This window comes from Centrocercus urophasianus, unplaced genomic scaffold (genome assembly GCF_019232065.1).
Source record: "Centrocercus urophasianus isolate 14NV4802_14NV808 unplaced genomic scaffold, USGS_Curo_1.0 seq_29, whole genome shotgun sequence".
Lineage (NCBI taxonomy): Eukaryota > Metazoa > Chordata > Aves > Galliformes > Phasianidae > Centrocercus > Centrocercus urophasianus.
In genome coordinates, this window is record NW_024884855.1 from 12,500,689 (window position 1) to 12,525,083 (window position 24,395).

At 41.6% G+C, this 24,395-nt stretch overlaps 1 protein-coding gene across 2 annotated transcripts; it reads left to right on the forward strand.

Moving 5' to 3' along the window:
- The first annotated feature begins 237 nt into the window (after positions 1-237).
- USP42 (ubiquitin specific peptidase 42) lies at positions 238-22,144 on the forward strand. Of its 2 annotated transcripts, XM_042827755.1 has the most exons (18): positions 238-294; positions 1,861-1,975; positions 3,441-3,654; positions 4,189-4,392; positions 5,552-5,662; positions 5,818-5,920; positions 6,065-6,132; positions 6,301-6,371; positions 6,897-6,979; positions 9,010-9,121; positions 9,445-9,585; positions 9,773-9,873; positions 10,325-10,457; positions 10,965-11,699; positions 12,078-12,163; positions 12,859-14,343; positions 14,826-15,115; positions 17,554-22,144. In XM_042827755.1, exons 3-17 carry the CDS (start codon positions 3,450-3,452, stop codon positions 15,082-15,084), a joined length of 3,897 nt encoding a protein of 1,298 aa, XP_042683689.1. In that variant the 5' UTR covers positions 238-294; positions 1,861-1,975; positions 3,441-3,449; the 3' UTR covers positions 15,085-15,115; positions 17,554-22,144. The 2 variants fall into 2 exon arrangements, with proteins under 2 accessions (XP_042683689.1, XP_042683688.1); XM_042827754.1 differs by lacking the exon at positions 238-294 and having other exon boundaries at positions 1,100-1,975.
- The last annotated feature ends 2,251 nt before the right edge of the window (positions 22,145-24,395 follow it).

Here is a 24,395-nt window from a genome sequence, read left to right on the forward strand (position 1 = left end):
GCGGGGGTCGCCGAGCCCCCCCTAGCGGCTCCCGGCGGCGGCACAGGGGCGGTGCCGGTCCCCGAGTGACCCGGAGGAGCTCGCTTCTCCCCCCGCCGCCGCCGCCGCCGCCGCCGCCGCCTTCCCTCCCCCCGCCCGCTCGGCCGGCCGGCGCCGGGCCCCGGATGCAAGAGGCCAGCGGAGGGACGTCATTGTTCCCCGACGGGCTGAAAGTGGAGGCGGAGCGGGCTGGGCTGAGGCGGGGGCTGCGGCGAGGGGGACCCGGCAGCGCCGAGTCGAGCGCGGCCGAGCCAGGTAATGGGGCCGGGGAAAGCGGCGGGCCCGGCACAGCACGGCAGCACCGCGTGCGCCTCCCGCCTGGAAATCAATGGGCCGGGGGGAGGGGCCGGCCCGGGAAGGGGAAGCGCCCGGCGACAGCCGCCGGCTCGGCTCGGCCCGGCCCACCCCGCGCTTTCCCGCTGCCCGGCGGGAGGCCGGAGGGGGTGGGACCACCGGGCGGGGCGGGGCGGGGCGGGGCGCCGCTCCCAGCACAGCGATGCAGCGGCGCAGCGGCGCAGCAATCGTCCGGCCCCGCGACCGTCTGGCACCGGCTGCCTCTCGCCGTCTCCCGCCGCCTCCGTTATGCGCCGCGTCCCGCCCGCCACCCGCCTCTCCGTTATCCTCCCGCCGCCAACGTGCGGACCCGGCACGGCGTCCCGCCCCGGCCGGAGGGTTTCGCGTCGCCCAGATCCCGCTCGGCGGCGCCCCGTTGTTCCCGCCGGCTCGGAGCCTCACGCCCCGCCGCCGCCGCCGTCGCCGCCGCCGCCGCCGCCGCCCGCACAGGGGGTCCCGGCCCGCCTCGCCTCCCCACCCCCCCCGGCTCCGTGGAACCCGGCCCCGCCTTCCCCGCCCCGTTGCCATAGTCAACCGTCTCTCCGCGGGGCCAACCCCTCGTCTCTCCTGCCGCCGTCGGGCCGCGAAGCGCCGGTACGGACGCGGGAAGGGAAAAAAAGCGGAGCCGGGCCGGGAGGGCGGGCGTTGGGGCGGCACTCCGGCGGAGCAGGGCGGTGCGGGCCGTGGGGCGCTGCTGGGGGCGGGCGGAGGGGCCGCGCGGCCGTCGCCTCTCGGACGTTAGCGGCCGTGACCCCGCGGCTCGGTTTTGTTTCGTGCGTCCGTCCCGCTTTGTACGGCCGCTGTTAATTTTGTAATAAGACGCGCCGCGAGCGCTCCCTCGGTGCCATGCACAAAGCCTTAAGCGGTGACTTAGGATCGCAGCATCGTCGCGGCTGGTGGATCTCGCCCGCTCCCATCCCCGGCCCGGCCCCTCGCATCTCGCCGCCGCTCTGCTCTCCGCCGTGCGGGGCTGGAGCCGAGCTCGGGACGGGGCAGCGCTTCGCCGCCTTACCCGAACCGCTGACGTCTGATTTCCTTCTCAGTGTGTTGAGGAAAAGTCTGCAGACGCGAAAGTGCAGAGATAACACCTGAAGCACAAACCGTGTCCGTTCATTTTCGGAATGTTGTAGGAACAGAACTCGTATGTACGTATCTGTAGGATAAAGGAAAAGGAAATGCGGCTGATATCTGTAGCTTTAATACTTCTTTGTCAGAGATCAAATTAGACAGCGATGTAATTTGAAAAAGTGTATCTGGTGTATTCTTTCTGATGCTGGTACCTGCCTGCCACTGTGTTCTATTGGTATGTAAAAATGGAGCCCTGGGCGGCCCAGTGAAATGGATTGTAAGGTTTGCCTCATTGGTCATTGCGGTGCTCCCGGGTTGTGTGGAATAATGTTCTTCCCTTTTCATTGCCATTTTGATTCTGTTTCTTGTCCCTCAAATAGGTTTTAAATATGTTGTTGAAACTTTTTCCCTTTCAATCAGAAAAAAAGATGTCACTGGTATCTGCAGTTTGAAGACTGGATCTTATCTGAAAGTCACTGATCCCAGGCGCTGCCACCTTAGTCTTCCCATAGGACAAGGATGCCTTCGATTCTCAGTTAAATGAATTTTTTAGTTTTGCATATTGTTTTCTCTGAAATGAAAAATGTATATGGAATGGATTTGAAATGATTTTTTAACTGAAGATTTAAAGAGAAAAATATATAATTTGAGGCTATGCGCACAAGTTGTCATTTGTGGGACTCAAATTTACTGTGCTTTGTTCAGTATATTGTAAATCTAATGAATAGCAATCAAGTTTTACCATAAATCTGAAGTCACTTTACCCTGTTCTCAGTCAGTCCAGTATAAGGAACTGGCTGATGGTTTCAATCCCTGCTAGGTTGGTTCCCTACACCTAGTGTGAGTGCTGCAGAAAACATTTACCCACAGACAGTGATAATTCCTCCCATCATTGTTCAGCTCCTTACTACATATACACAGTTACACGTCTTTAACGTGGTGTCATCTTGAAACCTAAGCAGCATTTCAAAAAGGACTTTAAATCAGTTACTGACGTTGTCCTTGAGGGCTGAGGGTCTTTTTGCCATTTCCTTTTTATGGCTTACATTCCTCTGCTGTTTTGCAGCAGGGAAATGCAACTTTACAAAGTGGAACTGAAACAGAAAGCCCAAAAAGCATCTAACTTTTCAGCTTATAGGAGGAGTTGTGAGTGTTAGTAGTGCTGCCAGAGTTATACCCAAAGCAGTATTTCATGGAGGGGTCAAAGAAACTTTGGCAGAAAGAAGTGCACACGCATTTTCTTAGTCTCCTTTCCCAAGATTTCTCTGGGTGTTGAGGCTCAGAGGTATGCAGCTCGCAGGAGTGCAGAGAGGCTGAGTATCTCCTCCTGAATGTTAGCATGGCAGGGCATGGATGTCCCTCTCCTTATAGCTCCTATTGGCTGGGAAAACGCACCTCGTGGTACTGACCCAACAGCCCTCACAGACTGACTCAGAATCACTAAATGATGTGAGAACGCTATGTAAAAGCTGTTACAGAATAGTATTTAAAAGCTGTTATGGTAGAATTGCAAGAAACCCTTTTTGATTGATACAGTAGACTGTGAGATAGAAAATGAGTATTGGAAAGAAAGCAAAAAAGTAACAGCTAAATGCAGTTACTTTTGTGCACACAAAACAGAAACAGGCAGGCTTTAAAGTCGTGGTGCTCTGACACCAGCAATAGGTGAATAACTACTATCCCTCAGAGAATGACATATATGTTTTTACATTTAAAAAAATCAACACACCATAACTGTAATAGATTAAAATCCCTTGAAAGTGAAAATGTCATCAGTTGGTAGTTGTGCAGGAGTTAAGGTAGTACCCATAGAGTTTTGGTAGAAATTTTGATTTTGCATGTTTGGGGTTTTCTTTAAGGCCTTTACATGAGCTATTAGTGGTTAGCTATTCAATTCTTCAGGCTATTTCTTTGAGATTAAGTCACAGAATTTCTTCTGCTCTTCTCTTTGTGTAGCGCTGACATTCTTATGTCAACCAGCACTTCTATCTCTGTTGCAGATATGAACAATGACCATAGATAACAAGCCAAAATCTTCAAAGGCCAAAAAGTCCTCATCGAGACAATCCGGTAAACCCAGGAAACCCCGTACTAAAACTATGAAGTCACGCACTGCAAAAAACCAAAACCAGGTCTCTGAGAACGAAGGACGTGGAGGTGCTATTTATTGTAAATCATCTGAAAAAGTTAGACCTTTTTCCGTTGAAGATTTAAGTAAGTGTGGTCTTTTATAGTGCTTCCATTTTCTTCAAAGCAAAACAAAAGTAGGAAATGCAGTTCTTACTTGTTGCACTGATGTGAAATGGGACTGCTGGGAATAAAGGCTTCAGTAGATTTCAAGTTAGTGAATTGACAAAGACAACTGAAGCGGATCGGTGTTGCAGAACCCAGTCTTGATATATTTGCAGTCTATGCTGAAGTATGGGGATAATTTTTAATACACAGATTCATCCATGTCTTTGTTTGGCAAAGAGAAGTGCGCTTTGTTGTTGCCATGCACAAGTTTTTGAATGGTAACAGTGCTCTGTAGTGCTGTCTTCTCTGATAGTTGCTTGTTTTTACATTGCCCATCACCACCGTGTGTTACCAGCAAATTGGAGTGGTGATATTAAAGCTGTCTGTAATAAGACCTTCTGGTTTGGATTATTGTTGGTTCTTGTGGATGCTCCTGCAGAATGCTATATTTTAAATATTTGTTTTTTAAACAGAGCAAAAGCCCTTATGTTTTAAAATACAACTTTCTTGCAGTCATCAATGATGGAATTGCTCCACCAGAAAGGATTCTTTTTCCACCTGAGAAGATTTGTATGGATTGGCAACAAACACAAAATGGAGTTGGAGTTGGACTCTACAATCTTGGCAATACGTGTTTTATTAATTCTATTCTACAGTGTTTGACCTACACACCCCCACTCGCCAACTACATGCTTTCCCTTGAGCATACCCAGTCGTGTGAGTACTTGTAACACGGTTTGAAATCTGTGGGACAGCTCTGAGGTTGAAATAGCAGCAGTGATTCTCTGAAGAAATTGTACTTATCTGATCTTACCTGTAAAAGTTGGCTTTGAACATTGTATTAACAGTGGGCCCAGAACAGCATATGGAGTGATTTTGCCTTTAATGTAGCACGGTGAGGGAAGAAAAAAGAAAAAAAAAAAAAAGATTTCTTGCTTTGTGTAAATAATGAAACGCGTTGGAAAATAATGCATTTCATTTGGCATCTGGGGTTCCTGGTAGACAGGTGATAAAATTTAGGGTTCTGGCATCACAGATCCTTAGTCTTCACAGCCTAGAATCCATAATACGCTATGCTGGACTAAATGGTGTGATCATTGTTGAACCAGTTGAAAAACAACAGCAAAAACAACAAAAAAAAATCACTATAGAAAGCAATATGAGCTGGGCTGTTACCAACTCAACTACAAATTTCAATGTATTAAAATGTAGACTGACTTCGTCCTAAATAAAGTCTTGTATTTTATTTACTCTTTTCTTTGAATTTTATACTTGAATTTATTTAAGCCTAGGAGACTCTTATCATGCCTGTATATGTGTGCATTTACAAAGGCACCTGTATGCTTTCTAATTTGCTATCTTAGTATTTCTTTCTAGAAATTTAACTGTTTTCTTACTGTATGTAAAAGTTGTTTCAAGTAAAAATCTCTTTGAAAAAAGGAGGGCAGAAGTATTATAGCATACATTACTTTCATCTTTCCTTTCTCCCAAAGGATTCTTAGCTCTCTACCAAGAAGCTCACCTGACAGCAGTGTGCTGAAAATAACACATGTTCTCTTTATGCTGCATCATCAGTGTCCTATGTTCTCTCCTCATGTATATGTCTGGAGTTGACATTCCTGTCAGCCTTTAAAAAAAGTGACTTTGAAGTAGTTTTCTAGGTTTCTCATCAGAAAATACATTTTAGTACAGGCTTGGTGGATATTTTTACTCTATATAAAGAGTTTTGTGTAACAAAACGTCACAAGACTGCTGAGATATTGGCATCTTAGAAGAACAGAATGGAGCATGGATGTTGTGTCCTCAGTTAAGACTTATTTCTTTGTAGCTATGTATATTTCATTAGACTGCGATGCTTTCTTCTTTCACCGTGCAGGTAATTGTCAAGGCTTCTGCATGATGTGCAGTATGGAAACTCACATTAACCGAGTCCTGTGTTGTGCTCTTGATGCCATCAAGCCTGTAGTTATTGTCCATGAACTTAAAAGTAAGTGATTTCAGCTGTTTTTCTTTTTTGATATCTTTTAATATTTGGAGATGATGTTACAAATCGTTCTGTTACTATCTGGAAGAGAGGTTTTAGAAATAAAGTTTTCTTTCATTTTTATATGAGATAAATATTATAACCTTTTTATTCATTAGGAATAGCAAAACATTTCCACTATGGTGCTCAGGAAGATGCGCACGAGTTCTTACGCTTCACTGTTGATGCTATGCAGGAAGCGTGTTTGGATGGATGCCCCATGTAAGCATAAATTACTTCTCTAGCACCTTTCTGTTCTCTATTTACTGTCATAAATGAAAGTCTGTCCATGGCTTTCATAGAACTCTTTGAAAAGTTCATTCTGTATCTCAAATCTTCTGAGGTCTGATTATCATTTGTTTCCAGACTAGACAGATCTTCTCAAGCAACCACCATCATTCATCAAATATTTGGAGGATTTCTAAGATCCAGAGGTACTTTAAAAACAATATTACTGCCCTCAGAACTGATCTGTATCTTCTGTAGTAAAGCACTTTGTAGTGTGACTTAAGCAATATGTATCATTAGTTGGAGACTGGGCAGTTAGTCTCTTTCACATATTGCTTGTAAAGCATTTGTTGTTTGTTTGTTTTTAAATCCAGTAAAGTGCTTGAACTGCAAAGCAGTTTCGGATACATATGAGCCATACCTTGATATACCTCTGGATATACAGGTAAGATTTTTTGTAGATATAGTTCAAGATGTCTAAATACATGTGCAACTTTCTAAAATAATCTCACTCAATTTAAAAATGTTGTTAAAACAAGAGCCGAGTGGTGATTGGGAAGTGGGATGGACTTTGTCCTTCTGTGGAAGCATTGTAAACCATCTCCACATCTGCATTGGCTTTAAGCTGGAAGAATAACTACCGTATTTACGCAAATGGTGATACTGTTGTACTTCTTTGTTGTTCTACCTCAATATGAATGTAATTATTAGACTGATTGTCCCCATTACTGATGACAAAGTACACTGCAGATGCTGTTTGTGGTATTGCAGAATTATTTGTTTCAAAGTAAGATTGCTTTCAAATCAGGTATGTGCTGAGCATACTCTTTCTGCTTCTTTCTTCACAGTGCTTGCTGGTTCATAGTAGATCTCCTAAGTATGAGTTAGCAAGATTCTCTCATAAACTACTAGTAAGTCTTTGGAATTTTGAATTTCCTTTGACTAATGCTCTTCTTTCTTATCTCTCCAGCACATTTCTTCTGTTATCGAAGCTCTAGAACAATTTGTGAAACCCGAACAGCTGGATGGAGACAATTGCTATAAGTGCAGCAAGTAAGATTATTACTAGTTACGTATTTCTATTAGATACTGGATTAATGTACTGCATGACTTAGACCATAAGCTACTTTTTTACTTCATTTGGAAATAATGAGACACAGCTCCTTTGTTGTTGTCTTTGCTTCATTTTGTTTAAACAATTAATGAACTGAAATAATTAAAACTTGAAAATAATACATATTTTGTAAATGAAAGAAGTGAAGCCTTTAGCTGACATTATTTTATTCAAGTGTTGTCTGCTCTGTGGCTTGTCATGCCTCCTAGATGTGTGTTCTGAGCTCAAATATTCCTATTGCCAGAATTTAAAAGATGACTGCTTCAGCTCACTGCTGCTTATCAAAGGGCTATGGACTGTAATTTGGGATAGGAGTCAACAGCAGGTTGCTGAAGATCCTAGCATTCCCTGGGAAACAAAGTTAGACTTAGTCTCAGTGAATGCGAGCTGGCTCCATGATCAGTCATGTTAGCAGCCTCTGCTGGCTCACAATACAGTGCCTTGAACAGTTCTTGATATGTAGAACATGGGCTATTGCTGTCTTAAGTGAACTACCTTCCACCTACCCTTCACTTGGTGAAAGCGTATCAAGTTAAGATATGAAAAACATTGCTGTGTATGTGAGAAGTAATTGAACATCTGTACGATACACTTTGGTAAAACAAGTTGTTCTTCAAACAAGTACTCAGAAAAGCAAAGTCTGCCAGGCTCGTTTCTGTAGGATTTCTGTCTGGCACTTCCAAGTGCAAAATGCAGTATCTGCTTTTTGTTGTTGGAAAACTGTAAGAAAATTGGTAGGTTGAATGAAGAGCATCCCATAGGTTGTTAAAATAAGTGAACCCCAAGTTAATTTTAGTCTGTGGATCCTAGACAGCAACATGTCGTGTATTCAGAATTCTCATAACTTGCAGATTGTGTCTGATGAAGAGTAAGTGTAACAAGCACCTCACCTATGAATTGCACAGCCCTTCATTACGTGCTCTGTGCAGCTGAGTCACACACAAAGCTGGGATTCTCAGCCTTTTTGCAAATTTGGAAAGAACAGCCTTGTGATTGTACAGTACCTGGTCCTCTGCTGATAAACAATCCCATTCCTTCCTTTTTTTGCAATTGATGTGTCTTTTCATTCCTGAGATGATTTTTTTTTTCTAGTAAAGGTGACTGCCTTAAAACTTTGTATCTAATTACAGTTTTTGTGTAATTCTATAAAATGCTTGGATTTTTTTGTTTATTTTGAAGAAGGGATTCTTTTTTGATCTTAGGCATTCTCTTCTCGTTTGAACTCTCTGCCTTGTATTTTGACAGCAGAATTTGAAGAGAGACACTTTTATTCTTTCTTTTTATTAGCTATCGACAGTACTTTTCTCGAGGAAGTCTTCGTGCCAGTGGTTGTATTTTGCAGCTTGCACTGTAGATCCTGCCTTTGAGTGGGCAATGTACCAAACGTAAAATTAACACTTGTGTTCCAAAGAGTTGCAGATAGTTTCAGTCTCTTTTCAGACAACATCTGTACAGAAAGACATAAGTCAGACATCTCCTTCTTGTAGAATGATTGTGCTTCTCTTGTGTTTTTGATGCTAATAGATGATCCATTTTGGAAATTATTTGCTGTAACTAGTCCTTAGGGCTGAGGCTCCCTTGTTCCACTTTCAGTTTATCCAGGACACAAGTTCTGAGAAGCCATTTTTGTGTAACAAGAAATGGTACCTTGCCTTACCATCCAGTGATGTAACCTGATGATAGGTTCGTGTTCGTGCTGCACTCTGAGCTGTTGTGAAGCCTTACCTTTTAGGCGTAACAAAAGTACTTGTTCAGACATTTGTTTGGCTATCAGAAGAAAATGTTCTAAATCCTTTATTATTTTGTTCAGTAGAGATGTCCTCTTATATCCTCCTATCTGCTTTGTATTAACAAACCTGAAAGGCAGTGTAGGATTTATGAAAGAAAAATACATGTTATGTATTTTGTATGTTTGTTTTGGGTGGAAAAACAAGATGCTTTTAACCAGCTGTCTGTGCTTGTTTTTAAGATGCAAGAAGATGGTGCCAGCAACAAAGAGATTTACAATACATCGTTCTTCCAATATTCTCACGCTATCACTGAAAAGATTTGCAGATTTCACGGGCGTGAAGGAGACCAAGGTACATTTATAGCTGTAGTACAGCTCTGTCGTCTTGGAATTGGACTTTCCCAAAGGCCAGATATTCAGAGTGCCCCTCTGCTGCCATCTGTCACACAGCACCATGTCACAGAATGTTGGTGAGAAGGTTCAACCCTCTGTTGCCATCCCACCAGCAGCAGCTGTCATGAGCTGACATCATGAATCAGGAGGCATTACTTTTGAAGTAACCCTTGTAATTCTAATCTTTGTTTTTTTGGAAATGTTGTTCCCAGGCTTGTTTGCCAAGCTAGCCAAAATGAAGAATTTGGAAATAATGTTTGTATCTTCTTGTTCTCTCTTCAGGATGTTGAATATCCTGAGTATTTTGACCTTGGAGCTTATATGTCTCAACCAGATGGAGAACCACTCATTTATGCCTTATATGCAGTTGTGGTTCACAGCGGCGCCAGTTCTCAGACAGGACACTACTTCTGCTTCATAAAGGTAGATACCAACATCATTCTAGCATGGTAAAATCTGTGCTGCTAAACCAGTTCAAATGTTATTGATAACCATTGTTTCTAGAGTAGAAGATTTCATTATATGTTTGTGTATATGTTGTTCTGTGGTGTCCTGTTAGTGATTTCATTTGGAAAACAAGCAGTTATCTGAAGATTGTCTTTATTTGCAGGCTGCTGATGGATTTTGGTATCAGATGAATGATTCTGCAGTAGTGCGAAGTAACATCGAAACAGTCCTTGCTCAGCAAGCTTATTTACTATTTTATACCAGGTAATAACAAATATTAAAATGTGTTCAGAACATATTTACTTTCCTGTTATTTACACTTTTCTTCTTTTCAAATGTTTTTCTATCTGTTCTAGAAAAATACTACTTGTATTATTCAACTCTGCCTAGCTTGAAACTCCCTGTCATTTTTTAGTGTTCACTGCTTGGCCTTAAATTGCTACTCTTTGCAAATTGCTATGCAGCTGTTACGTGTAGCTGGCTAATTTAGAAAAAGGGAGAAAGCGAGGTGGTAAGTTGCGTAAGACTCAGTTATTACTCTGAACGGAATCGTATGAAAACCACTATCTATTTTTTAGTTTGTAGTCTTGTTTAAGTCTTCCATACATGACTTCTGTATCCTATGAACTGTTCCTCTAAAACTTTCGGATAGGATTTAATCCAAGAGCAGGCTGAAAGACAAACTCTAAACTAAGCTCACCACTCTTTTCTGAAGGTGCTACGATTTCACACTTGGAGAACGTACTCTTTACTTGCCGCCTCATCCCAGTTCACTCGTCGGTCAAAAGGAGACTAATCGTAAGCAGGACAGCTTTATGGGACCACGACTTCCTCCTAATATGATTAAGGTAATTGAGCGGAGTAGGGAATGGTGGGGAGCAGATAATGGCACTAAATTGATAGTGGAGTGTGGGATTTTTATTTGTTTTCAGCATCTTAGTTTTATTTTCCTTTCCCCTGTGCAGCTTTCTTCAGAGCTTTCTTATGCTACTATTTAAATAGTCTACTAATACTTAAATAACTAAAAAAATATTTTTCCTATCAGTGTCACTTTAGGTGAGACAGTGAAATCCATTTGTCTTATATCTGATCACCAGAACAATTATTTTGCGGTTTTCATGGTATGTTTAAAGGAGAAAATAAGTGTATTTGGGAATAGCTTTCTACAGTGTTGTTTGAATGGATTTCAGAAGTGACATGCATTTGAAAGCAATATGCAGTGAACCTAGGAAGTAACCATTTATTGGACTTGCCTTTGTATTTGAAGGGTGGTGGGTTTTTTTTCTTTTTAGGTGTTTAGATAATTTGTAGAATTTGCATTTATCCATCTTGCAATCTCTTCTTTTTAAACACAGAATTCAAGTCGCTTAAATGGAAAGATACCTTCAAAAGACGAACCCAATACCGTAGGTCTCATCTTAAAAAGGCCATCTTCAGCTCCACCCATAGCTTGTGCTGAAAACTGGACAATGGTCAGGCCTTCAATCATCAACCCATCAATAGATCAGACGCTCGTTATCGGTCTTAATAACAAATTGCCTGAACGTGATACACTGTCAGAGCCTGACTGTCTTCTTGCTCTGGAGGAGGATGAGACTATATCTATTCCTTCATCCACAGATACAAATCGTGCAGCAGAGTCTACCTCAAATACACCTACAATGTTAGCTGCTGCTAATATTTTCGAACAAGATGTTCTGGATGACATTTTCACTGAGCCAGTGGTGAATGGAATTCCTGAACTCTGCTCTGATAACGCAGTCTTTTATTGTACAGAATTTTTAAGAAAACCTGAGGAGGAGAAGAAGTCATCAGAGGACTTACGTACAAGGAATGACAAAATAATATCTCCCAAGGGAATTTCGTTTGAAAAGGTCTGTACATTGCAGGATTCCCATTCTTCCTGTCAGAATGCTGAAGAGGAAAGATCCCAGCATGAGCTGCCAAAAAATGATTCACTAAGTGGTGCTAATAGTTTAGATAATGAACCTAAAGAAAATGGACTGAAACTTGATGATTCCAGTTGCCAAGTCCCATCTGCTAAACCTTCAAAAATGTTATTTTCTAAAACCAATGGAGTGCTTAAAACAGTAAGTTATGCTTTTTCCATCTAGAATTTCTCACCTATGATGTATTCAGGAGTGCTATAATGTTCCCAATTCATGTGAAATACTGAGAAAACAACACAAATTTCTTCATAGCACTATGTCATATTATCCTATTAGAATTTGCAGAGCTGAGCAGATATTAAAACGTACCAACTTAAGTACAGTTGGGATAAAACTTCATAAATTTCATAAAGTATATTTTTGGGAGTGAGTTGGTGTTGCATGTAAAGTGCAGCCAGCACATATAACTCAAAGCAGCCTTGCATAAATTTAATGCAGAATTTCTGAAAACGCTAGGCTGCAATACTGCTACAAATACCTTTTGTTTTCTGCCTGTTAATTTCTACCTTTTAATTGCAGATGCCTGTAACTTTGTATCCAGCCTCTCGAGAAATGCTAAATTCCTTTAAATACGGCCAGTTGAACAGCTTGTCAGAGGAAATAAGGTAAAGTGAAAACAGTTTCATTACAAGGTTTTATGCAACTTTTTCATGGTTTTACCTGCCTACATATTCTTTAATTGGAAGATTTAAGTCAGTGAAGAGAATTCTATACCATATGTCTAGTGTAACGAGCAGAACTGGTGATCAGCACAGTGCCTATTACTCTGACGCACATTGGTGCCCCGTGGAAGACTTCTGCTTCTTCATAGAATGTTTTTCCATTTTTTACCCTTGTCTGTTGAAGTGTTGTCTGTTTCTCCTTTTTTACAGCACTAGCATATGTAAATGTAAATTTTCATCACCTGCTCTCTCATTTGGGGGACAGTGAGAAATCTGTGTTTCAATTGTTGTTTTTTCTAGTTGGAATGGGAGAGCAGATAGAGCGGTTTTGGCTATTGATGGTAGTCAGATCAGCACGTGGAAGAAGATAGATGTATTGGGCTTGTTTGTTTGTTTGTCTTGTTGCAATACAACCAGAAACAAGATGGAAAAAAAGCACTTTTTCTGAAAGCTGAGGAGAGTGTAATAATCAAAAGATAGGTGTTTAAATTGGATGTCTTGAAGAGGGTTCCAGTAGTCATGAGGTTTTTGGTGGGTGGGTTGTGGTTTGTTGGTTGGTTGTTTTATTTAGATTTGTGCGACAGACTCTTACTTTTAATATTCATCTCTTTCAACAAAAGTGTTTTTATTCTGTGTAGTGTCCCTGGACCTCAGAAATCTTCTGAGAACAATTGTCTTATGGAAACAGGAATGATGAATGCGCTGTTGGTCTATGAAGAATTCCAAAAACTTCCTTCCGTCTTGAACTATGACGGTGCGGATCTTTTTATTCAATCGGATACTGAAATTAGTTCTGCCAAAGAAGAAGTTGCCGAAAGTATTGTAACAAAAGCTGATAATGCACAACCCAATGTCAGTGGTCAGCACGAGGTTAGGAGAGGATCCTTGGACACTTTAGATGAATTCCTTTTAAATTTTGAGCCTGAAGACAGTGGTGACAAAGACGAACTTTTAAGATCAGAAGAACTTGATCTCATTGCAAAAGAAAATCCTTTGTATAGTGAAGTGTCTCCTGAGACTGAAGAGGAATTAGGACAGGCTTCCTCTATAAAGTCTGATTTTGAATGTAGTTCTAAAGGACCACCGTGTCTAGGTACTGGAGATAAATGCCAAGATACAAAGGACATATCTAATAACTATGTAGACGTACCACCTGTTAATGACTCTTCTGTTACAAAGCTGGATAAAGTTTTGGAGAGTCAATTTTCTAGAGAAAACAAGGGGCCGACTAATAGGAATTATGAAGAAAATAAGCATAAGAAAAAAGGTAAAAAGTTACATGATTCTAAAACAACTGACAAAGGGCACTACAGAAGAAAAAAAGAACACTCTGATACAGAAGAGAGGGAGAAGCAAAAGAGCAAACGGGGTGGTCATTTCCACAGAAGGAGGTGCTCTCGTAGTGTGGAAACAAATAAGCAAAGTCGTCACAAGCAGGAGTATTGGAATGGAAACAGATACAGATCTTCCCATACTGAAAGAAACAGCCCTGATGTCAGCAGAAGCTCAGGGAAATATTGTCATTACAGATCTCAAAGCAGAGGACGTGAACAAGATAGGAGTAGATATTACTGTTCCAAAGAGGAGAGAACTTGGAACAGAGAAAGATACTATCAAGATGAATCCTGGAGATGGCAAAAATGCAGACACTACAATGATTACTATTATTCTCATGCAAAAGGAGATAGTCGAGAAAGAAAGTTCTCCCATTACAATAAAGATTATGACAAATCAAGTCATGCTTGCACCAGGCCACATAAGGATTATCATTACAAAAGCAGACGGCCTCACAACTCACTCTCTAGAGAGAAGGATGTACGTCACTTTAGCAGTCACAGAGCACACTCACAACACTGTTCACTAGCCTGGCAGCAACCTGAAAAGTATTCTCATGAAAGACATATACTTCCATCTGTTCCATCAACTCATTTAAATCGTGGGGACTTCTCCCCCAAAAATGAAAAACGAAATGACTGGAAAAGAAAATATGCAGAAAGTAGTGAAAGTGAAACAGAAAGGAAAAGCAGAAAGGTAGAAAAAGAGGTTTTGGATGAGCAAAAGATGGAAAAATTCAAGAAAGCCAAGAAGAAGTCCAAAGATAAACATCGAGAGAAGGATTACAAGTAAGCAAGGATTCCAGCATACTCAGCAATTTCTTCCTAGTTCTTTTCTGGGTGTTTCTCGTATCTTCCTTCTTTTTCATTGTTTCTAACTTAGTTTTATAGCATGATCTGGCTGGGGACCATGTTGTTAGGTTGATCAATTGAAGATAGGAAAGATTTAGGTGAATTGTATTAGAACACTGTATTTGGACCACATAGTTAGAATCACATCTGCTTAGCATTCTCAATTAGCTAAAAACAGGTTTTTTTTTAATTGCATATATTCCAGAACTAGCCAATGTTAGTGATTTGTTTACAAACCAGGATCTATTGTCCTTCAATCTGAGGGCTTAAGTTTGCCGCATCTATAGTTAGATGTGCACAAAGTACCACAAAATAGCTGACATGCTGCAAATCATCATCTGTGGTAAAATAAGTAACATTTCGTATATACATCAAGTGCTACATCTTTTTTCTATTTTTAACGTGCATGTTTCCTTCAGACATTATGATTCGGATTCCTCTGTGCTCCACTTTGACAATGACAATCGCAAACATAAGAAAAAAAAGAAAAAGAAGAAACACACCAGGAAGGAGAAAGGCATCTTGGAAAGCTCGGATCTTCGTTTCCAGAAGCAAGCATGGGAGAAGGAAGAATCTCACTCTCCTGGTGACTGTTTACGTGAGCAATACGGAAATGATGGCAGTAGACAACCTGACAAGGAAGGCATGCATTCCTGTGGGAGCAAAATCAAGAACTAGATCTCCATTGCATCCAATGAGAATATTAAAGGTAAGGGGCCACTGGACGTTCAGAGAATTTTTTTTCAATTCGCATGGAGGTTATTAAAACAGTCTTTAAATGGTTGCTGAAATCTTTGTAGTATGCACAGTCCATATAGTCTGCAGAAATATTTAAGAAGGAAGAGGTTAATAAGCTGGTTTTTTTCCCCTATGCTTGAAGGATCGCTAGGAAATAAAGTTTGAAGTAAAGAGGTGGAGAAACAAATCTTTTGGGTTTAGATTTGAAGGTTAAATGGCGAACAGGAGGGAGAGATGCAAAATATATTAGATTCAGTCCAACTAACTGGGAAAAATAAGGAGACAGAGTAGTTGGAAGAGAAGGGAGACTTCCAGGTTGGTACTGCTGAAACACCGTCTTCCTAAAAAAGACTGCCAGAATAATTTCTTTAAATAAAAGGCTATGTTCAGCTTTATTGTATGACAGAACTAGTGCTGACTGCTTATTCAGAGTAACATAAGTTGGTGGTAATACTGACACAGTTTTGTTTCAGGTGTAGATCTGCCTTCTAAGCGCACTGAATTCACAGTTCTTAACTCTCCAGAGAATCCTTTACCATGTAACACCTGGAGAGTATGTTAAATTCCTGCTGCTGTTTTACTTCTCGTTGAGTTCTTTTTCCTGTTAGTGTAGGGTTAAAAAATACAGAGAAACAGGCTGACAAAATAGCTGTTACCCATTTTTAGTATAAAAAAGTCAAGTTTGTATTTAGTTTTCTACAGAGAGAGTACCAAACTGAGTCCCTGGTTTAACTCATGCTGAACTCTGTTCCTCTCATCATCCTGACCTGGACACCCAGTAGATAATATAGTCTAAATTAATTAGCTCTGGTGTTATATGATGAGGAAGATTGCACACTGTAACAAATTCAGCCTCTAAACATCAAATTTGACAACATTTTCCACTATTTTTTTCCTAAATAGAGTGTGTGTTACTTAAAAACAACCATAGATGCCTGCTACTGACATGAGATCCCAGTCCCAATTACTCGGATATTTTAATAAGCACTCACAATAGGATAAATTAGTTAGGACTATAGAGACATACTGATTCAGCAGGGCTGTAAAGTTTCTAATGTTCACTTTTTTTTTTTATGTATTATATATAATCCACATATCTGTGTGTACAGAATATCAGTACTCTGAAAAATACTAGCTGCATTACTGGCAAGACTGCATCTGTTCTTGAAATCGATCTCCCTCCCTGTCCAAATGTGTTTACCTCTTACAGGTAACAAATGTAATCTCTGAAGAAGATAGCCTGCTATCGAAGGCAAGCTTCACCTTGAACTTTGACATTTTATACCTACCCATAATTATCAGATGGCTTAACAGTCCCTGGCAATCCCTTTTGATAATAGTCCAGTGTTGAAAATGTCATCCTGGTACAGGAAGCAAAGGAATTAATCTTCCTGCTTTACATTGAACTGCCTTTCCATATTTGGAGAAGTTGATTTCCAGAAGAGATTTTTACCTGCAGGAATTGCATTGCTTGGATAGGGAAGTAAATTGCCACAGTGGGTGGATTCAGGCACTGAAAAGTTTCCCCAAGGTGAAGTACAGTTGTTGAGGAGCATGATTGTATTGTGACAACCTGAAGTTTTAATCTAAGGATACGATATTTTGGAGAAGGCTGGCTGATCAATCATTACTGTGAGCTTTAATATTATATCTGTCCCTTTGCTGAAAAAAGGAAATGAGGACTATTACTGTTGTAAAAACCACACTTCTTATGATGCTAATTCAAAAGAATCCCAATTGTACTAAATTTTTAAGTATCTCTGTTTTAGTTGATCAATCAGGAACAACAGCACAGGTAAAAATGAATGTCCTCTAATGCTCTTCTGGCTCTAGTAAATTCTCTGGCCAACAGTTGGCAAATTGTTTTTCTACACTAGACAAAAATAGACTAAGAAAGTGTAGTGAAGGACTGAGCAGGACTTGTTAGGTTGTGCCTTTCATCCAGACTGATATTACTGTGAATAAATGAGCCAGGTGTAGCTCATGGCTTAAGGAAAAAGCAGAAATGACAAGTTTTAAAATCCTTATTTTCCTGCATTCATATGTCCTCTAGCAAGTTTCTGAAAGCTTCTGTTTTCGAAGCTGAGATTTGGTCAGGTTGACCACAAGATGATTAATAAAACAAAGATGCTGTCTAAGCTGACTTACAGGTAAGACGTGCCCTTTGCCGTTAAAGTGTTGTCGTAGTATTCTGTGCAGTTAGCAGAGTTGCTAGCATAGGACTGAAATAGAGTCACTTCACTGAGAGATTCTCAGGAGCCTTCCCCAGTCAGATCAGCCCTGCAGTCACAGAGTTGATCAAACTGCACGCAGATTTGGGACCTCTCTGTTTAGAAATAAGGACAGTGAGTCAAACAGCTACACCTTGAACCTCACAGCAGAGAATAATGTTCTCTATTTGTCTTTCAGATGCAAATTACTAATTGAAGCCTTCAATACTCAAACAAAAACAACCATCAAAGCCAACAACTTTTCAACAAAAACGAACACTTCACATCATCAGAATCGACTGCTTTAGACATCTCATCGCTGCAATCAGTGAGTTTACCCATCAACCAAAACAACACTTTTTAGCCATCAACACTTTAGACATCTCAATGCTTCCATCCGTGACTTTAACTATCAAGCAAAACCAACACTTCTTAGCCATCATACTTTAGCCATCCCAACACTCCCATCAGTGACTTTACCTATCAGTCAAAACCAACACCTTTCAGCCATCAATACTTTAGACATTCCAACATTATTATGAGTGACTTTACCTATCAATCAAAACCAACACCTTTTAGCCAGCAATACTTCAGCCATTCCAGTGCTCCCATTAGTGACTTTAACTATCAATCAAAACCAACACCCTTTAGCCATCAATACTTTAGCAATCCAAACACTCCCATCAGTGACATTAAATATCAATTAAAATGCACAACTTTTAGCCATCAATACTTTAGCCATCCCAACACTCACATCAGTATCTTGAACTCAGTCAAAAATAGCACCTTGTAGTCATCAATATTTAGCCATGACAGTACTCCGATCAGTGACTTTAACCACCAGTCAAAACCTGCACATTTTAGCCAGCAAAAGTTTAGCCATTCCAGTATTCCCATCAGTGACTTTAACTATCAGTAAAAAGCAACGGCATTTAGCCATCAATACTTTAACCATCCCAATACTCCCATGAGTGACATTAAGTATCAATGGAAACCAACACCATTTGGCCATCAATACTTCAGACATCCCATTGCTGCCATCTGTGACATTAACCATTAACCTTTCAGCATCGTTACAGTAACCATCCCAGCGGTCCCATCAGTGACCACTGTGACAGTGACAGTAACCATCAAAGCCAACACAGTGTAGCTATCAATATTCTAGCCATAACAACACCCTAATCAGTGACTTCAACCATCACTCACAACCAAGACCTTTTAGCCATCCATACTTCAGACATTCCAATGTTCCCATCTATGACACTAACCATCAATAAAAACCAACAACTTTTAGCCCTCAATAGTTAAACCGTCCCACGACTCACATTAGTGACTTGAATGATCAATTAAAACCCAGTGCTCCCAATCTGTGACTTTAACTAACCATCAAAACCAACAACTTTTAGCCATCAGATCTTCAGCCATGCCAGCTTTCCCATCAGTGACCATCAGTCACAACCAAGACCTTTTATCCATCAGATCTTCAGCTATGCCAGCCTTCCCATCAGTGACTATAACCATCACTCACAACCAACACCTTTTAGCCATCAGATCTTCACCCATGCCAGCTCTCCCATCAGTGACATTTACCGTCAGTCACAACCAACACCTTTTAGCCATCAGTTCTTCACCCACGCCAGCCCTCCCATCAGTGACATTTTCCATCAGTCCTAAGGAACACCATTTAACCAGCAATTATTTAGTAACGCCATCCCTCCCATCAGTGACTTTAACCATCAGTCACAACCAACAGCTTTAAGCCATCAGAACATCAGCTATGCCTGCTCTCTCATCAGTGACATTAACCATCAGTCACAACAAAAACCATAATGCCAGCCATACATTAGCCACGCCAGCCCTCCCATCAGTGACTTTTAACCATCAGTCATAAGGAACACCATTTACCAGCAATACTTTAGGGCTGCCAACCCTCCCATCAGTGACTTTAACCATCAGTCACAACAAACATTTTTAAGCCATCAGTATATCAGCCATGCCAGCTCTCCCATCAGTGACATTTACCTTCAGTCACAACCAACACCTTTTAGACATCAGTACCTCAGTCCTGCCAGCCCTCCCATCAGTGATTTTAACCATCAGTTAAAGTCACAACACACTTTTTATCACAACAAACGCCTTAAAGCACGACATACTTTAGCCATGCCAGCCCTCCCATCAGGGGCATTTACCATCATTCATAAGGAACACCATTTAAACAGCAATTATTTAGCAATGCCCGCCCTTCCATCAGTGACTTTAACCATCAGTCACAACCAACACTTTCTAGCCATCAGTTCTTCAGCTCTGCCAGCCCTCCCATCAGTTACTGTAAACATCAGTCACAACCAACACCTTTCAGTCATCAATACTTCAGCCATTGCAGCCCTGCAATCACTGACTCTATCCATCAGTCCAAATTAACACCCCTTTGCCTTCAGTTCTTCAGTCTTGGCTGCTCTCTCATCGATGACTATAACCATCAGTCCAAATTAACACCTTTCAGCCATCAGTACCTCAGCCATGCCAGCCCTCTCATCAGTGACAATAACCATCTATCCAATCTAACACCTTTTAATCAGCAGTTCTTTAGCCATCCTATTGCTCCCATCTGTGACATTAACCGTCTATCAAAAGCAGCACCTTTTAGCCAGTGTAAAGTTTGGACATCCATACACTCCCATCAGTGACTTGTACTATCTATCAAAAGCAACACCGTTTAGCCATTAATACTTTAGCCATTCCAAAACTCCCATCACTGACTTTCAACATCAATCAAAACTAACACCTTCTAGCCATCAGTACTTTAGCCATCCCACTGTTTTCGTTAGTGATTTTAACCATCAATTATAACCCAGTGCTCCCATAAGTTACTTTAACTGACCATCAAAACCAACGCCTTTTAGGCAGCAGTACTTAAGCCATATCAGCCCTCCCATCAGTGACTATAACCATCAGTCCAAACCAACACCTTTTAGCCCGCAAAGGTTTAGCAATCCCAACACTGCCATCAGTTACTTTTACCGTCACTCAAAGCCTACACTTTCTAGCCATCAGTACTTTAACCACGCCAGTTCTCCCGTCAGTGACTATAACCATAAGTCAAATCCAACACCTTTTAGGCATCAACACTTTAGCTGTCCCAACACTCCCATCTGTGAATTTAGCCATTAGAACCAACACCTTTTAGCCATCAACACTTTAGCTGTCCCTGCACTCACGTCAGTGACTTTAGCCATCAACCCAAACCAACACCTTTTAGCAGTCGACACGTTAGCCATCCCAGCATTCCTCGCAGTGAGTTTTAGTATCATTCAGAACCAACACCTTTTCACCATCAATACTTTTGCACTCCCAATGCTCCCATCAGTGACATTAACTATCAGTCAAGAGCAAGATGTTTTAGCCATCTATACCAACAACTCAACATTATGAAAATACATTAACCATCGAAACATCTAAATGGCAACATTACCATGGAAACAAAACCTAATCATAAGTGGTGCTTCGGATTTCTGTGAAGAATTTTACCATGAAAGAACTTTGTTCTTAGTTTTTAAACTTGAGACTTTCTTTTTTACAATGTACTTCTAATCCAAAAGAGTGGAAACTTTCTACAACTGCTGAACATTGTGAATTTCCATGTGAATATCTCACTGAAACTAATGCCCTGGAATTGAACATCTCAAATGCTGCTTAATTACATACTCAGGTTGATTGTGTGTTATTCATGTAATTGTTACTCCAAGTTCGACATCTGGTTCAAGAGCAACCAGGAAAACCACAGGATTATAAAATCTGCAACTGACAGTCTGTGTATTTTATTTGAAGACTTATTTAAGATTTCACAAGCTCTCCAACAACTACAGAGCTCTGCAAGATCTTCGTCCGTTTTCTATGACATCTGACACTAGAAACTAATTTACTTCACATCTTATTTACTCTCAAGATTGAAGAACATGTTCTGGTTTTCAGCGGGCGGAACATAATGATCAGAATATGCAGTGCTGAATGTATCTCTCAGACTGTTTATATACTCCCATATGTTTTTATTACATATGTTTTTACAGCATCACTTGTCTCACGTCTCAGTTGTTTCGTCTCTAAGGTTTCTAGTTACAGACAAATTCATACTGTGATTTTATTTTTTATTATTAAATGCTATCAAACTGTGATGCACTTATTATTCACTGGTCCTGCATCAGGAGATGAGTGGGGAACCTGTATTAAATACAGTTCATCTGAATAATCTGTCTGGTTTATACAAGCTGTGTTGTTCAGAGATGTCTGAAGTATGATCTTTGTTTTTTTAAAGATAAAAAGCACTTGCCCCACTGTAAATATATAGCATGTAAAATTTATATAGTATATAAATACAGCAAAGTTAAAGTGAATTTTTACTTGATTATTTAACTTGCAATATGTCATGTGAATTGACAGCTTACCGAGTGTGTTTGATAATCAAGAAATCAGATCTTCCTTTTGGTGGTAGTGAGAAGATGCTGTTGTTGTACTCACAGAAGATGGGGACTTCAGCTGCCTAAACAAGGATGCAGAAGTCTTTCTTGTTTGAAGTTAGAAGCTTCCAAAGACAGGCAATAGGTCGAAAGCTCACCAGTAGCTTCCTGCTCTGTGAAGCACTAAGGGAGGAGAGAGGTTATGTTTTACTAAATACTTTAAGTAAGTTTTTGGTACATGGAGAACACCATAAAGCCAAACCATAAGTGTACCCTGCATAATGTTCCTATGGCAACAGTTATGTGAAGTTACATAAAGTAACGTGACAAAGAAAACACGCACCTGTCCTGTATCTGCCTTTTTCTTTCCTCTTTTGCCCTCTGGTTCCGAGGTTTGGTGTCTTGTCTCTGTCCAATGAGCAGCTCTGGGCTGGGTGTCTGACAGGAGTATGGCAGCAGCCTGCTGTGCTCGGCCGCTGCTGGGGCTGCAGGAGCTCCAGGAGCTGCACGGCGCGGTGGAGGCAGCGCCCCCAACAGCTCGCAGCTCCGTGCTGAGCCGCTGCGGCGCCGCTGCTGCCAGCGGGGCTCAGTGCCTGCCCGCAGAGATAGGTGCTGCTGCACACGTGTGGCTGAGATCCACATAAAGGACGAGCAAAGCCTTCCCTTCCCTTGGAGTGGGTCTCAAAGGGCATGGAATTCTCCAGCTCCTCACGAATCAACGCTTATAGCGTACTTTACGGAATCCGTTCTGCTGTGGAAGGTTTTTCCTCTCCTTAGCCTGTTCAGTTAAGATGTCCCTAAAAGAATGGCACTTAAAAGAGCAGTTATAATCCATCTGTAAAATTTAATCTTAATCTCTACGGGAGGGAGGGGAGGGAGAAAAAAAAAAAAAAGAAAAAAAAAAAACACTTGTGCCATTAACTTGTATGTATTCCTGGTAAGTTTGGGGCTGTGCAATAGCAAACAGTGCTGTGGTTTGCTTTTGAGAAAGCACAGGCTTAAGCAAGATGGTTTGACACATGAGAACACCAATACTGCAGTGGATTAACACAGAACATTTGTGACAATGACTGAGCGCGTTTGTCACACACATCACTGGCCCACACCAGCTACATCCTGCATTTAACTAGAAACATTTGCCAACAAGGAAAGAAACTGACTAGTCTTAATCTGTAGCATTTGCTCTAAAACAGCCCTCACCTTTCCAGCAAGCTGGAATTAGTACACGAGTATGTAATAAACTTCAAACAGTATGCACTGCTATAATGAAGTATTATAAAAGCTGATCTGTTTATACGATTCAGTTCTGCACCCAGTGAAAATGGTCCCAAGTGGTTTTCTGGACATCACACTCATTTTGCTGGAGCTGTGTGCTGCTCCCACTGCACAGAGGCCTCACACAGCCAGTTCAGCACACAGCAGCGCTGGGGGCAGTGGGCAGTGCTGGGGGCTGCAGGCACAGCACCGCGGGGCATCAGGGACTGCCATGTGCATCACCTGGGCAGGCCATGCTTTTACCCATCTTTCATCCAACAACTAGCACAGGACACACAGTTTCAGAGCGAGAGGCCAGCGCAGGATTTGTACCTGCTATTTGCAGGTGAGGTAATGAACTGATGTCACAGTCTCACTGTTTCCATCAATTTCTCTGTTCATGCTGAAGGAGGGGTGCTAGGTAGCTGCAGTACGGGCAGGGTGCCCTCTCTTCTGCCCCTGTTCCACCCGCAGAGCTCAGTAAAGCCAACTGCTGCACTACACCAGAAATCAAGACAGAGCTGCTACAACCATTACTGCAGGCCTCCAAGTCATAACATCATTTACAGCATCTCCAGGCTTTTGCTAGTAGGAGCATTTCATTGCAGAAATATTCCACATTGAGAGAGATCAGTCTTAGCAGAAGAAAGGAGTTCTGCTCAACTCCCAGAAGCTCTTTCCGCAACTGTGGAAAGATGGCACGCAACCCCACAGCCAGAGAAATCATCTCCACAGCCCTGGAGTTAGCAAAACCACTTCAGTTCACACCCTCCCAAAGGTCCCTCCTGGTAGAAGAGCAGCCCAGAGGGGCTCTGCCAAGGGCAGCTGCAGAGGGATAGAACTGACAGTGGTGACTATGTTGAAAAATAGTGGTTTGTAGCTGAGAATTTGCTCTATCAAAAATCGTTATTGTGTTTTTGGATCTGTTGTAGTTTCCATGGAAATAAATAGGAGGCATTACTTTCAGAGTGACATATGTACGTGGCATGACAAATAGCAAATGCTTAGAGCAATCTCCACATAGCAAAATTAAAAGAACAAAGACAAGAACAGCCCAACAATCAACCACAGAACGGCTTGGGTTGGAAAGGACCCCAGGGATCACCGTGTTCCAATCCCCTGCCACAGGCAGGCAGCCACCAGATCTGGCACTACACCAGGCTGCCCAGGGCCCCATCCAGCCTGGCCTTCCTCGAACACCTCGAGGGACGAAGCGCCCCCAGCCTCTCTGGGCAGCCTGTTCCAGCACCTCACCTTCTGTGTAAAGAAATTCCCCAGTATCCAATCTAAACCTTCCCTCCTTGAGCTTAAAACCATAACCCCTTGGCCTACC